Source organism: Eulemur rufifrons, chromosome 10 (assembly GCF_041146395.1).
Source record: "Eulemur rufifrons isolate Redbay chromosome 10, OSU_ERuf_1, whole genome shotgun sequence".
Classification (NCBI taxonomy): domain Eukaryota; kingdom Metazoa; phylum Chordata; class Mammalia; order Primates; family Lemuridae; genus Eulemur; species Eulemur rufifrons.
In genome coordinates, this window is record NC_090992.1 from 12,882,382 (window position 1) to 12,896,767 (window position 14,386).

Sequence of the window (14,386 nt, forward strand, 5' to 3'; positions counted from 1 at the left end):
TTTAATTTTTTTAAGGAACTACAGTGTTATCTGTCATTTTCATGCGAATTTTTTTCATTAATTTGTGACTTTACATAGACTATTTCTTAAATTATAGGTACACCAATAGCTGGTGCTGGGGAAGAATGTTTAAGCAACATGCTTTCTCTTCTCTGCAGACTCTAAAATAGCATTGCCAGTGCACAACATTCATAATTTAAAATGTATGCAGAGCACTGAAATGTATAAAAAGCAGAATATAAGAAAATAAAATTTATTAAAATTATTTATATTAAAAAATGAAGTATATGAAGATCTCTCAGTAATAAAAGTACAAAAAGCTACTCTTTGCAATATGAAAAATTGAGGTATTGCATAAAGAGATATCCCGTCAGTGAAAAGTGTGCCTAAAAATGTTCACTGTTGGAAAAACAAGATATACAAAAGTAGTGCATAACAAATATACATTATGTGCATGACAAAATAAGTTAGCTACAAAAACACTGTACCGAAATTCAGCAGGTCATGTACAAAGGGAAAAATTATTATTCAAAGCTAGTTTTCAAACAGTGTTATTTCTTGTTAACTCATCATACCTGTTTACTGAGTAGGAACAGCACAATAGCACACCCCAAGCCACCTACAAGCATTTAAAAGAATAAGAAGAGGCAAATGAACATTCCAATTAGAATTATGTAGTTCAGGAGAAAAGAAAAAAAAGTCCCTGACCAGCTACACAAGAGCACCCTCCATTCGCATGACTGCTTTCAATATTTGCAGGGAATTCTTTAAAGCAGCTCCCTTTCTATGTTTGACTATTAGACAGCAAATGCCTCCATTTTGACCTTTGGAACTTAACAGGTACTGTTCATTAAAGCCTGTATTAAAAATAAAGGCCTGCTTTTCCTAAAGATCACCAGTAGGGGTCATCAGCCAGGTGGTTCCACAGCAGCGCTGGGGCAAGTCTTTGGTTTTGAAGGATCCAAGATGGTAATGTTAGGTAGCACAACTAGCAAGACTGCTGTTCAATTTTGTTATGATTATTATTATTTAACGATTTGCCCACTGATAATAATCCTTTTAATGATGGATAGGGCATTTAAGAAGAGAATGTCAATTAAAATAAAAGTTACTTCCATGACTTCAAGAGCTTCAAGAGACTATTTTAAATTTACCCCTGAAGCATACTGTTCAACACATAATGCCTTTCAAAGCTAGAATTTTATTTATAATAAAGCATGCATTACTTGATGAAGTTGGCACTTCAAACACTGACTATGTCCCATGCTAAATTCTGAAACTGTAATGTTATTTTACTTTATAGGAAGAGTAAGATAAACATACGTACCTTTGCACAGATTTACACAGTTACTTAATTCAACAGTGCAAAACACTTTGCAACTACTTAACTTTTTTTTTCTTTTTTTTTCCATTTTCTATGTTACAACTAAATTACAGGATACCCAAAGTAACTTTAAATCTAAAAGTAACCCAATCAGCAGCCAATTTGTATATTGGTTGTCCTCCAGTTTTGGCTACAAGTGTACTATAACACAAAATCAAAAATGATATCCTTGAGGTATCTCTAGATCTGTTGTTGGTGTTTTTTAACGTCAAAATGGAGAGCAAAGGCTGACACCTGATGAATGTTAGTAAATTGGGATATAGAGTTTATATATAACATCAAAAATAAAACTTTTACATTTGTTCTTTAGGAAAGGAAATGCTAGTTTTCCCACCAGTTGTCTCTAATTCTAGCTTTGGTAGGTTTCCTGGGGCTGTGACTAGATAAGTAAGTTAAATAAATAAGTGCACTCCCCTCAGTAGTAAATTTGCCCAATTTTTACATTCTGAATTTTGAAAACTGTTTAAAAGAAAAAAAAACCTAGCTCTGCCGACTTTACTATTTTTTTTTTTTTTTTCTGATGTGGTAGTAACTTTGAGGGATAATGAAATTATGTTCAGCCTCAAAACCCTTAAAATTAATTATAATGCTGCTCAATCTTGCTCATGCATTTGTTTGCTTTAACATGCTCTTTCCTGTTAAAAATTGTTAACTTCCTCCATTGCTGTTAAAAGAATAAAAAGGGGATGGAAAAAAGAGAGAGACAAAAAAGATGGAAGAAAAGAAAGGACAAGGCAAAAGCACTTCCCTGGGGAAAAACTGTGTCAGATAGACCGATAGTGTTATTGTTGCACGGTTATTTTAATAAAAGTATTCTTATATGTTATATTATTAACAATAATTTAATTAAAAACCCAAAATACTCTATTGTTTCATTTCTCTTTTAATATTTCTCTCTCTCCTCTAAGAAAATGTTGCAGGAAGTTTGGATCCTCTTGGTCTCAAACAAAACAAGAGAATAAAACTTCTATGCAACCTGATGGCAATATGAAAAAGGAGTTCATACATATTGTTTGCAGTGACACAAGAATCTACAAAACACCTATATTATAGGTCATTCTGTTCATTATACTATTGTTAAGTTACAGACTGCTACAAAAGGACATGCCAGCGTGAAGAGGTTGAGGAAGGGGTAAGAACGAACAGAAGAGTGCACTTATTCTGAGGCCTGAAAATGAGCACTGTAGTTATCCTTTAGTTCCAGCGGAATGAAATATGCCGAGGGCGGTCACCGCCTTCCTTCACCAGGGGCTTGTGGAATTCCCTGCCAGCACGAGAATGAATAGCAGCCCAGCAATATTCACAGTAATACTGCAGACAGGTAACATTAGCACAGAAAAATGGAGCAAATTTTCCCCCACAACGGGCCCCCTGACATTCATCACACAGCTGATCATCCAAGACATATGGCTTAACTTCCACCTGCAATCAAAAGTGAAAGAAGGGAGTTGACGTTTTTCAGTGCCTGGACCAGGTAACACCTACCGTATGTGTATATTTCCATCCACTGTGTGAGTGAGTCTGTTCCCAGGTGCCCACAAAGGAAGAACTAATAATTCACTTACTGAAGTTAAGATAGGTCATCTTTTAAGAACCTCGTAAGGCCTTTATGTCTATCATTTTACATTTTTGTCTTATTAAATAAACACCCTTCAAAGGAAAAAAAGGGCTTCACCAGAAATCACAAAGTGAAGCCAAGTGTTTAGACCAGAACATCAAGAGATTAAACCCACAGGAAATTTTTCATAGATACAAACCTTCATTTTAATTAGTGGATCTGGCTTTTTGTCATATGTGGAATCATATATTTAATCAAAACCAACTAAGAGGATCCAAGTTCCACAAAACAGTTCAGTGTTCAAATCAGTGGGAAGAGGCCTGACTTCTGTATTATGAACTTCTGAGTTGTTGTAAAGCCTGGTTCATGGTTTCTATTTCTACTGCATACATCTTGGGTTATAATCGCAAACCTGGAACTCTGGTAAAATAAGATGCAGCCATAGTACTCACAGTCTAAAACCTTGCTTTGTTCTTTGTCAGTAAGAATGGTTTACCCGAGTCTAAAAGTCAGAGGTGAATGGATAAAACTGAGCCTGTTCCAGTGCTCAATTTGCCAACCTGTCATTTGAACCTCATGAGTATTTAAAAATCACCTGGCTGTTAATTCACCAGCTAGAAAAGAGTTGGTTATTTTTAGTCTTAGAGAGACTCATGGTTGACACTCCCTCACACCAGGCTATCACCACCACTGGTGCCATCCAAGTCTGACAAGGAATCCTGACAAAGGTTAGCCGTAAGGAAATAGGAGAGCACTAGGCCTCTGACTCCTAGGCCGCTCCATGATATCATAATATCCGCAGAGCAAGAACGTTGATCAAAAGATTTCATTGCAGAGGAACACAAATTCAATCTGAATTTCTAACGACTAATCCCACAACTCTGAAACTCATGTTGGAATGAAGCTGTGAGATGTAGATTTATTTTTTAGTGTGCATAAAAAACAAGTAGGCATATTAACTTATACTGCAACTAATCTTGTCCCCTTTCCCCATGTTTATAATAGAATACACACCTTTCTCTTTAATATATTCACAGTATTGTAGGAGCACCACTATTTTCTTAAATTTTTCACTGCCACTGAAGTAGAATATACATGACAGGAAACATGAAGTAGAATATACAGGACATGAAGTAGAATATACATGTAGAAACTTGATCATTTCTACATACTGAATTACGAACAGCATGATAAAATCAATCAATAAAGATTTTTTTGAGCACAATGTCTCAGAGTGTTAGATATTAAAGCCAGTGCTAATGAAAGTGCCAGTATGCCAATAAATAAAGAGGCTATACAACAACATAAATTAACATTGCCTCCTTCATAAAGAAGGTCCTTCCATGAAAAAAAATCGTCAGCTGAACTAAACATTGTGCTTAGTAATGTAGCTGATGAACATTCTGGTGTAAATTCCTATCTTACCACAAACTAATAACAGTTGGCAGACTGGCAGCCGGTTCACAGGCCCCACTTTGAGTAGTACTGGTGTAAGACACGGTTCTATCTGCTAGAACAGAAACTCATGAGGACAGGGACTTCTTGTCCTGGGCAAGAAAACATTTGTTCAATGCATGAAACAGAAAGCTAAAAAATAAATCTGTGAATATAATTCATTGAGAAATAGGGCTTACTAAGGTATTCATGATGTTCCAGATTTAAAAAAAAAAAAAAAAGTCAGGAGATCTCAAGGGCATTCATCTTGTATACCTGATACAACATAGCTCAAAGGATTTGGTGGTAATATTTATTGAGTGACTCACTGACTGAATAGATGAAAGTTATAGTTTAGGGAAGATCAAATTAACTCAAGTAAACTGATTATAGTGTTCTGGTTAGGTTACTCAAAAAAATTAAGAGATAAAAAAGAAATTCATAAGAAATTCCAAAATGTATTATAGAGAATAAATCTAAATTGACCCTATAGTCAATTTATTATCACATAAAATCCCCCCACTCTAATCTTGGTAATGACACATTTAGAGGACCATTTCTGGAACTTTCAAGAATGAAGTCTAGGACTTACCCGTTTATCTATCTCTCCGTGCTGCAGCTGAACAAAGCGGGCACTGATAGCAGCTATGTAACTCTGTTGATTAGAGAATGCGACTCGCCCAGCTCCTTTTGGGTATTTTAGCTCAGGGTCGGTATCAATCCCAGCATAGCACACACCTCCATACAGCCGATCCATTATCATTGCAAGCTCCACTAAATAAGAAAGGAGCGCAGAGGGTATTTGAAATCAGGAAAATTTATCTGGCTCACCAATGGTTTCATCAAAAACAATTCATTTGTACTCTGAGCTCATATCATTATAATAATTATTAAAATCAAACTTATTACTACAACCGTGGACAACTGTCCACTGTGCTAATCTTTAATTTTTTAACTATGGGCAGGGGCTTTGCTAGGTATTTTACAATGTTTTCTTTTAATCTTCACAACAACCCTGTGAAGTAGGTAGTAATTTCCTGAGGAAACTGAGGCACAGAGGATGATCAATCTGTCCAAGGTCACAGATTGTTAAGTGATAGTGCTGGGCTTGGCACCCAGGTTTGTCGGTTCTATGCCATGTTGCTACCATAGATTTACCAGTTAATGTATTGATTAATGTAAATAATTATTTGAACACTAGAATACTAACTGGTAGATTCTTTGTTTGAGGGCCCTCCTAGCTTATCTCCATCTAAACTGTTATCTTTCCCACAGTCTAGCTATTAACCAATTTATCATAAAAAAGAAAAACTTGAAATAATGAATGCATCCTCTTCTCCATGAAATGTTACAATCTTGAAACTGCATTCTTATTCATTTACCTCATTTATACTATTAAACTTCAAATTACTTGCAGTCAGGGATCTAATTTCTTCTGTAAGTACCACTCTAAAAACATGGTGCACTGCTGAGAACTCTTGTATTTCAGAGCTCAGTAAACAGCTATTGGGCAAATGAGGACATGGGAAACAAACACGGAACATCTGAATGCATACGCTATTCTGGGGGGGCTTTTCTTTCCGACAGTGACACTTAGCATTACGGGGCCCTACACTAAGTACTTTGCATTGGTTATCTCATTTAATCCTCAAAACAACTCTATGAAATACACACACGTTTTACCCCACTTAACAGATGAGGACATTGAGAATTAGAGAAATTATATGATTTGTCCAAGGTCACCCAACTCTTAACTGGGAGCAGAACACATGAATTCAAACCCACACACTTTGATTCTAGAACTCTCTCTTCGACATTAACTGAAATGCTTATGGAGAATTTATCCTGAAAATCTTCATATTTGTTATGCTAAAGGATACAGATGGTTTTGTGTTTGATCATACCAGCTCGTAACGGTCGAGGAACACCACCAACAAATATAGTTTTTCGTGGGTCAAGAGGCTGTGAACCATCCATCACAAAGTCACTGTCACTAAGATTCCAAGGCCGAATCTGTACCTGGGGAATGTACAAACCAAAATGTCTCATTCTTAATATAACCAATTGATAGGGGAAAAAATTTTAAATTTTAAGAGTATTTTATGTTTTAAAAGCAATAACTCATGTCATTACAAATCAATAAGGCTATAAAACTAGAAGACTTAAAAATAGTGTATACCAACCTTTCATTTCATTGGTTTATTTTACTCAAGAACTTTCATCATGAGTAAACTAAACCATGGTGGAAAGTTCAATTTAATTGCCTGTTATTAATATGAGCCAAATCACTTAACATGTTCTTTTTTTTTTTTTTTTTTTTTGAGACAGAGTCTCACTCTGTTGCCAAGGCTAGAGTGAGTGCCGTGGCGTCAGCCTAGCTCACAGCAACCTCAAACTCCTGAGCTCAAGCGATCCTCCTGTCTCAGCCTCCCAAGTAGCTGGGACTACAGGCATGCGCCACCATGCCCGGCTAATTTTTTCTATATATATTTTTAGCTGTCCATATAATTTCTTTCTATTTTTAGTAGAGATGGGGTCTCGCTCTTGCTCAGGCTGGTCTCGAACTCCTGAGCTCAAACGATCCGCCCACCTCGGCCTCCCAGAGTGTTAGGATTACAGGCGTGAGCCACCACGCCCGGCCAACATGTTCTTAATTATCTGTAGGTAATTACCTGCTTTTCAGCTTATTTGGGCCTACCCAATCCTCTAATATCTACATAATTTAAATTTAGCATGGTAAACAAACAAACAAAAAACAACAAAAAAAGAAAAACAAAAGAGAAAACAAAAATAATAAAATTAAAATAAATGAAAATTTAAAAAGTAAAAAAATGTAGCATGATATCCACTGCCAATCAGTATACAGTGCTAAGTAAACCATGACTGTGTGTCCAACCAATGTATGTCCAAGAAATGCAAACTACCCTTGATAGTAACAAATCTGTTGCATTATTTCAAAAAGGTTTTCAAAATAAAAACATTGATACCTGCAACAGACTTTTTTGTGATAAACACTTCAGTGTGCCTATTATTTAAACTCAATCAAGAATCATGTGCCTCATTTAAAATTGTTTGCAGTTATTAACTGTTACAAATGCCTACACCTGGGGGTATAGGTCAGTGATAGAGCATTTGACTGAACAAATGCCCACACCAAAGGCTATAGGTTGATAGTGGAATATTCCCAAATATGCACACCAACAAAGTCCTAGATGAGAGATCCTAAATTCAAATGCCTATGAGTATTGGCAGAGAACATAAACAAGTCAAGCAAAGGAGTCCAGATTACAGGAACTCTTAGAAAAAGGTTTCTGACCTAGACAACCCAAGACACCAAGACAAGCTCCACAAATTATTGCTTAAGCTGGGACCACTGATGAATCCATTCTGCATCATGCCCCACCATTCATTAGGTATGGCTGAGTAATAATAAATTGTCAATTTGCCAGATTCATCAAAACAGGCCAGCTGCTACTGTTACTAAAGACTAAATTTTATGATAAAGAAAAACTTTTCCAAAAAGAAAAAAAACACTATGCAATGTACCTGTACATGTATATACATAATTCATTCTACTTTGGGAGAGTACCGTATACAAAAAGTTAAAAACAGTATCGAGTAAAATCTTGATCAAAATAAAGGAGGAAACAGAAAGACATACATATATTTGTGATTTGAATTCCATTATTCAGAGGAAATTCACCTACTTTATCTTTATCAAATGCATTATCAGGTGAAGTAAAAACAAAGATTTACCAATTATATTTCAACTAACCAAAAATTCAATGTCAAAATGATGTGTACAAATAAACAGAATGTCAATGTTAGGAGCTTAACAACAACAAGACACTTTTATTTAGATTCTACTTACAAACATGTCAATTAAGTATACTAGATACATCAAGACGTCTGTGGGTTTTTCAAATAGAACAAATGAATGGAGGCAAAAACAAGAAGCTGTTTAATGCTAGACTGCACTTACTGGCTTATCCTTGATAGTGGGGCTCGATACACACAGGTAGAGTTTTCCATCTTCTTCAATGCATGCATCAATGAGAGCCTGAACAGAGCTTTCATCTTGAAATAGCAGGAATGCATAGCCTAAGAAAAATGAAAAAGAAGGTTTATATGTTTTCCTATTTTTTGGTAATTCTTCAGGGGAAAGGATGCATAAACTACAACTAAAGGAAAGGAAAAGGAATAGAAAAATATACACACAAAAATTAAAACTTAATATTTATACCAGAAGTCTGATAATATCAACATATAGTTCATTTTGATAGTATCTTGAAACATCTTTTAGAGTAAAATTAAATTTGAATTAAAAGTATACTAAGTAGAAATTTTAAAGATACATTTGGGAAAATAAGTAAACAAAAATTTTTACGGTGAAAGTGAACATTTATGAAAAGGCTAAACATTAAACAATCTGAGGATAAATTGTATAAGTATAATGAATCTTGAGAATTACCTTTAGGAGGAAAATAGGATTTGCTTTCTGCTTTATGAGGCCAATCTACAATCAAAGGACCAAAGCGACGAAAACTAGCTGTGATCTCATCTAATGAACAAAGCAAAAAAGTAGATTTAAATATTTTTATGATCAGTTTTTGGAGGTAGTTTAAAAAAAAAGTTTCAAATCTACTATTTACAAGAACAGTACAAGGAACTTCTACCTCCCCTTCATCTAGCCTCCCCAACTATTAATATTTTGCACATTTGCCTTCTCCCCCTTCCTTCTCTCTTCCCCTTCCTCCTCTATCTATATATTGCACAAATCAATCTAGCCAGTCAGCCATCCATTCATCATTCTTTCTGACATGATGTCCTGTAATCCCAAAGTACAACTGTTGGTACCTGCTCAAAGCAAGGCCACTTCCCTATATACCACCATATAACCCTCTCAACCAGGAAGTCAACATTGATACAACACTACCACCCAATTCACAGACTCCATTTGAATTTCAAACTATCCCAACATATCTCTTTTTTTCTCTCTGATCCATATTCCTATCCAGAACACAGGTTGCATTTAGTTGTAACATGCCTAGAGCATCTGTCTTTTCCAATTTGGAACAGTTCCTCATTCTTTCCTATCTTTTACATTCATTCTGTAGGATGACTGCTGAGGTCTGAATGTTTACATCCTCCCAAAATTCACATGTCAAAACCTAATCCCCAATGTGAGAATTAGTTTTCAGATAGGGCCTTTAGTGGGTAACTAGGTCATGGGGGCAGATTAGGTGATCAATGGGATTAGTGTCCTTTTAAAAGAGGCTCCAGAGAGACCCCTCACCCTTCTGCCACGTAAGGTTACAACGAGAAGACTATGAGGAAGCAGGCCTTCACCAGACACTGAATCTGCTGGCACCTTGATCTTGGACTTCCTAGCCTCCAGAACAGTGAAGAATAAATTTCTGTTGTTTATAAGCCATCAGTCTATGGCATTTTCTTATAGCAGCCTGAATGAATTTAAGACAGTGACCCTCAATCTGGATCTGTACTCTGGTTTCTCATGCAATGCCTTCCATACAGGAATGCCACCATAATGATGCTATGTTGTCCTCTCCGATCACTGGGCATGTCAATCTTGATCACCTGGTCAAGGTGGTACTGCCTATTTTCTCTACCAAAAGGATACCATTTCTCCCTTTGTATTTGAATAATATTTTATAAGAGGATATTGTGTTACCCACCAATATCCTGTTCCCTCATGAGCCTTGGCATCCTTTGAGGACTCCTGCCTGTATCACAACGTTGGTTGCCAAATAGTGATTATCTATTTCCAGCATGCCCTCTACATTTACCAGTTAGCATTAGACAGCAAGGGAGAATTTTCCCTTCTGTCTCATTTATTTGTTCATTTATTCATACAGTATGGATCTATTTTATCCAACAGGTTGTGATCTGATTCTCTCATTTATTTTGATGCTCAGTTTGTCCCAAAAATTGTTCGTGATTTGGCCCGTGGGACAAATGTCCTCCTGACCTTCCCCATCATTCTGTAAGCACTTCTATACTTTCTGGCCTAAGAAGATACTCTAGGCTCATCTTGTTCTATCTTGGGCCCTAGCCCAAGAATCAGCCCTTTTTCCCAAGATGTATTGGCTTCTTTTAGTGGCAAAAGATATTTAGGAACGAAGATTTGGGTGTTCCCTACGCTCACTGCTAGTGGGTATTCATTATTTCTAAGTCTTTTCAGTGGACAAAGCTAGGAAATAAATGAATACACATACATAACTATTTCTGTATCTGTGTGTGTATTTATAAAAACTAATGAGCTCATATTGATATTTCCAATTCCACTCTTCATGGTTTTTCCTAGCCTTCCCCCTTTCCATGTTTATAAATCCCCTCTTCCTGGTGAGAAATCTAACTCCCATTATCTATAAAACATTTACCAATCTTTCAGCTACCCTGCTAGCCTCCTTGACCTTCTACCTTTGCACCCTGGCTCTTGTTGCCCTAATTTCTTATACACCATGCCGGCTGCTGATGAGACCTCTGGGCAAACCCCTTCACGTACATACACATACACATACATACACACACACACACACACACACCCACCCCTCCATTTGGTACCCTCCTCCCCCTCACCAATCTACTTTCTGGGACAGCAATATCTCCCTAGGAGGAAGGAAGAGGAAGAAAAGAAAACAAAAGTGGGGAAAAACAATAGAAAGGGAAGGCGTGATCATAGTTTACTATTAATTTAAACAATACTAATTATGCTATACATATATTTGGACAACTAATGAGATTATAGGAAAATAAATTTCCAAGAGACGTCTGGAAAGAGTATGTAAGCACGTGTAGGTAAGACCTGATAGTAGGGCAGGATGGAAGAACAGAAAAGAAAAATGGGGAATATGTTCAAACTCCAGTCTGGCAGAGCTGTTTTCATCTCCCATAGATTATTACCTGTGAAGTCTGTTCTGTTATGATAACCTGTCTGTACGTTAAATTTTGCTCATTTGAGCCTGGTAAGTAGGGGAATGAGGTCAGTATAACATGGAAGTTGTACTCATTCTTAAATGACTTTTCCCAGGCAAGGTGAGCTAGCACAGTGAGAATAGAATTTTAACCTTCATCAGGATAGGAAAAAGCCCCCAGTTTGTCTGACACACAGGCAGGAGCCCTCCAGCTCTATTATAAGAAAATCAAAAATAAGTGTGGCAACCACGGCTCTCTGCCCCCAACCGTTATCTCCTGACGGTGTAGTGTGCACTTCTTCACTGTTCAAAGGCCCGTTTCCATCTGCGTTGTCTCCAGGACTGCAAGCCAATATTTCCACTTTGTTGGTTTTGTGCATTTTTAATATTCCTTGAGGCAGTCCCAAGCATGCTGAGCAACTTGCCTGGATTATCCAAGTTATCACCAAGCTACTAATTCTCTTTTTGGTAGTGCTTCAGGTACAAAGGTACAAAGGTTTTAAATGATTTACCTTTAACCCTATTTTCCCCATAAACCATGTAATTTTTAGTACATAATTCTGCAGAACACAAAATTCTTCAAACTATGCTCTCTGAAGGCAGGATGGAGATTGCTTCAGACAAACCTGACATTTGAGCACAGCTTCCACCAAGACATTTTATCACAGACCAAAAAAAAAATTGTGTTTATTTCAATCTTTGACTTGTTAGAACCATTTGTATCTCAACTTTGCAAAAGATTAATTTTTTTTTTTTTTTTTTTTTTTTGAGACTGGGTCTTGTTCTGTTGCCCAGGCTAGAGTGCAGTGGTGTCATCATAGCTCACTATAACCTCAAACTCCTGGGCTCAACCGATCCTCCTGCCTCCACCTCTTGACTAGCTGGGACTACAGGCACATGCCACCAGGCCCGGCTAATTTTTCTATTTTTGGTAGAGATATGGTCTCACTATGTTGCTCAGGCTGGTCCCCAACTCCTGGCCTCAAGCGATACTCTCAACTCAGCCTCCCAAAGTGTTGGGATTACAGGCCTGAGCTGTCGCACCCACCCAAGACTGATCATTTTAAGAAAAAGAAGTAACTCTGTAAGTTTGATCCCAGCCTAAGTGGGAAGTTACTAAACCTTATTATTAGATCTTATTTTTAGAGAAATCTATTCTATTCTTCATAACATGCATTAGTTTATTTCCATTTCCCTTCAGGAAACCAAGACAAAAGAAATTAGGAAAACAACCAAGGATATGTGTTTGCTATAAGGTCTGCCACTTGGATTTTTATTAGGGTCAGTTAGACCCACAGATGAATAGCATATTCCTGAACAACTAGTCTCAATCTTTGCAGAGCTTGGCTTCTTACTTAGGTCTCAGCTTACATATCACTTCCTCAGAGAGGCTTTCCTAAGAAGGCTCCCTGCATCACTGTATCACATCATCCTGTTTGCTTTTCAACACTAGTTCTCTGATATTTTCTTGCATGTTTACACTTTGTTTTTGAGCCTTCCCCACTAGGATGTAAATGCTATGCAAGCAGAGACCTTCCACCTTGTAAACAAGCCTAAGAACAATGCAGGGTATTTAGAATGCATGTAAATATTTGCTAAATTAAAAAATACCCACAAAGTGATATAACTCTTAAGATTCCCTTTCTCATAGTACAATGGCAGGCTATATTTTTCAAAAGTTCATGCTTCATCTAAGATTTTAAACTTTTAAACGATGAACCATACATTTATGGAGTACTCATAAAAAGTGGGAAAAACTAAAAAATTCATGGTTGAATTTGGCCAAGGCACCATACATACACAAAAAGGCAGTTAGCACCCATGTTTGCCCACAACAATAAAATCCTTGGGAAGTTTATCCAGTGATGTTTATACTCTTTTCCACTTAGTCCAATCCCTTGCACAGATGGTTTGCACAGCCCTGCTCCCCTTCCTTCTGTCAACTAATCTTATATGCTATGACAGGAAGAAAGGACAAGAGAACAATGCAATCAAGCCTGAATACCTGGAGCCAGATAAGATTATTATAACAACGGCACTCACTATCCATGAGTTCCCTATGTGCCACCACATGGGCACCCTGCCATAAACAGTTCTTTCTAAATATACCTTCATCAATGTCTGGAGGCAATCCACCCACAAACACCTTGCGAGAATATCGCTCCACTCTTTCTCCATTCTGGTGAGTGAAGCAGTGAGGTGAACCCAGGCCACTATGAAGAGGTTGATCCCCACGGCCATCATCCAAAAATCCATCTTCCATTGGAAACAGTGAAGACTGACCTGGAATACAAAGCAAGAAAAAAGGCTAACAGAAAATGTTCCTTGCCATTGGTTATCATGTACAAGAAACAAGGAAAATGGCAGATTCAATAAAACTGCTGCTTTTATTTTTCTCACTGAATAACAGAATCCCTTAGACATGCTCTTCAATTCCCATCACCTTAAAATCCCGACTGAGAGAGAAAGTACATAGTTAAATAGAGGACTGCTCAAGTATCCCAGTGGGATCCAAAACCATCAGCAAGGTGAACTGGAAGTACACGAGGAGAGAGCACTCTTTAGAAAGCAGTTGGCAGCAAACTGCACTGCCTTGGCAGGGCCCCAAGGCCACTGGCAACCTAGACATGTACACTAAGTATTAAATTTGGATATAAGACACTGAATCTCTTAAATTTCTTTAAAAGATCAAATAATATAGCTTATACAATTTCCTCTGAGAATGTGCTTAAAATGAACAGGTCAATTTTTAAAGTGAGCACTCATTTTCATTTACCTTAACTAATGGGATACAATCAAAACCCACTTAATGTTGTTATCCAACTTCATTGTGTAGTTTTACAGAAAAGATTTTTAGGCATGCTAAAGATCTACTTATTATTAGCTGGGTAATTAATTATCAACTTGCTAAGGATGCTATCTATTTCTAAAAACTAGTCATTAAATTTGCTGTTCGAAAATTTTATCATCCAGAATATGTAAGCAGAAAAAACAAGAGATCCCAAGTGTGTAACAATCTTCTCATATTTACCTGACAGCAAAATATAAACTTTTAAATCATAAGGAAAACACAGA

At 37.0% G+C, this 14,386-nt stretch overlaps 1 protein-coding gene across 4 annotated transcripts in view; it reads right to left on the minus strand.

Annotated features, from left to right (window-relative positions):
• Positions 1-301: 301 nt before the first annotated feature.
• CPEB4 (cytoplasmic polyadenylation element binding protein 4) overlaps positions 302-14,386 on the minus strand; it is a 64,771-nt gene continuing 50,686 nt past the window's right edge. For all 4 annotated transcript variants that reach the window (XM_069483848.1, XM_069483849.1, XM_069483847.1 and 1 more), the window contains 6 exons: positions 13,421-13,594; positions 8,848-8,937; positions 8,359-8,477; positions 6,281-6,395; positions 4,969-5,150; positions 302-2,806 (listed from right to left, as the gene is read on the minus strand). In XM_069483848.1, coding sequence (XP_069339949.1) covers positions 2,579-2,806; positions 4,969-5,150; positions 6,281-6,395; positions 8,359-8,477; positions 8,848-8,937; positions 13,421-13,594 — 908 coding nt within the window. In that variant the 3' untranslated portion in view covers positions 302-2,578. The remainder of the gene's footprint in view (positions 2,807-4,968; positions 5,151-6,280; positions 6,396-8,358; positions 8,478-8,847; positions 8,938-13,420; positions 13,595-14,386) is intronic.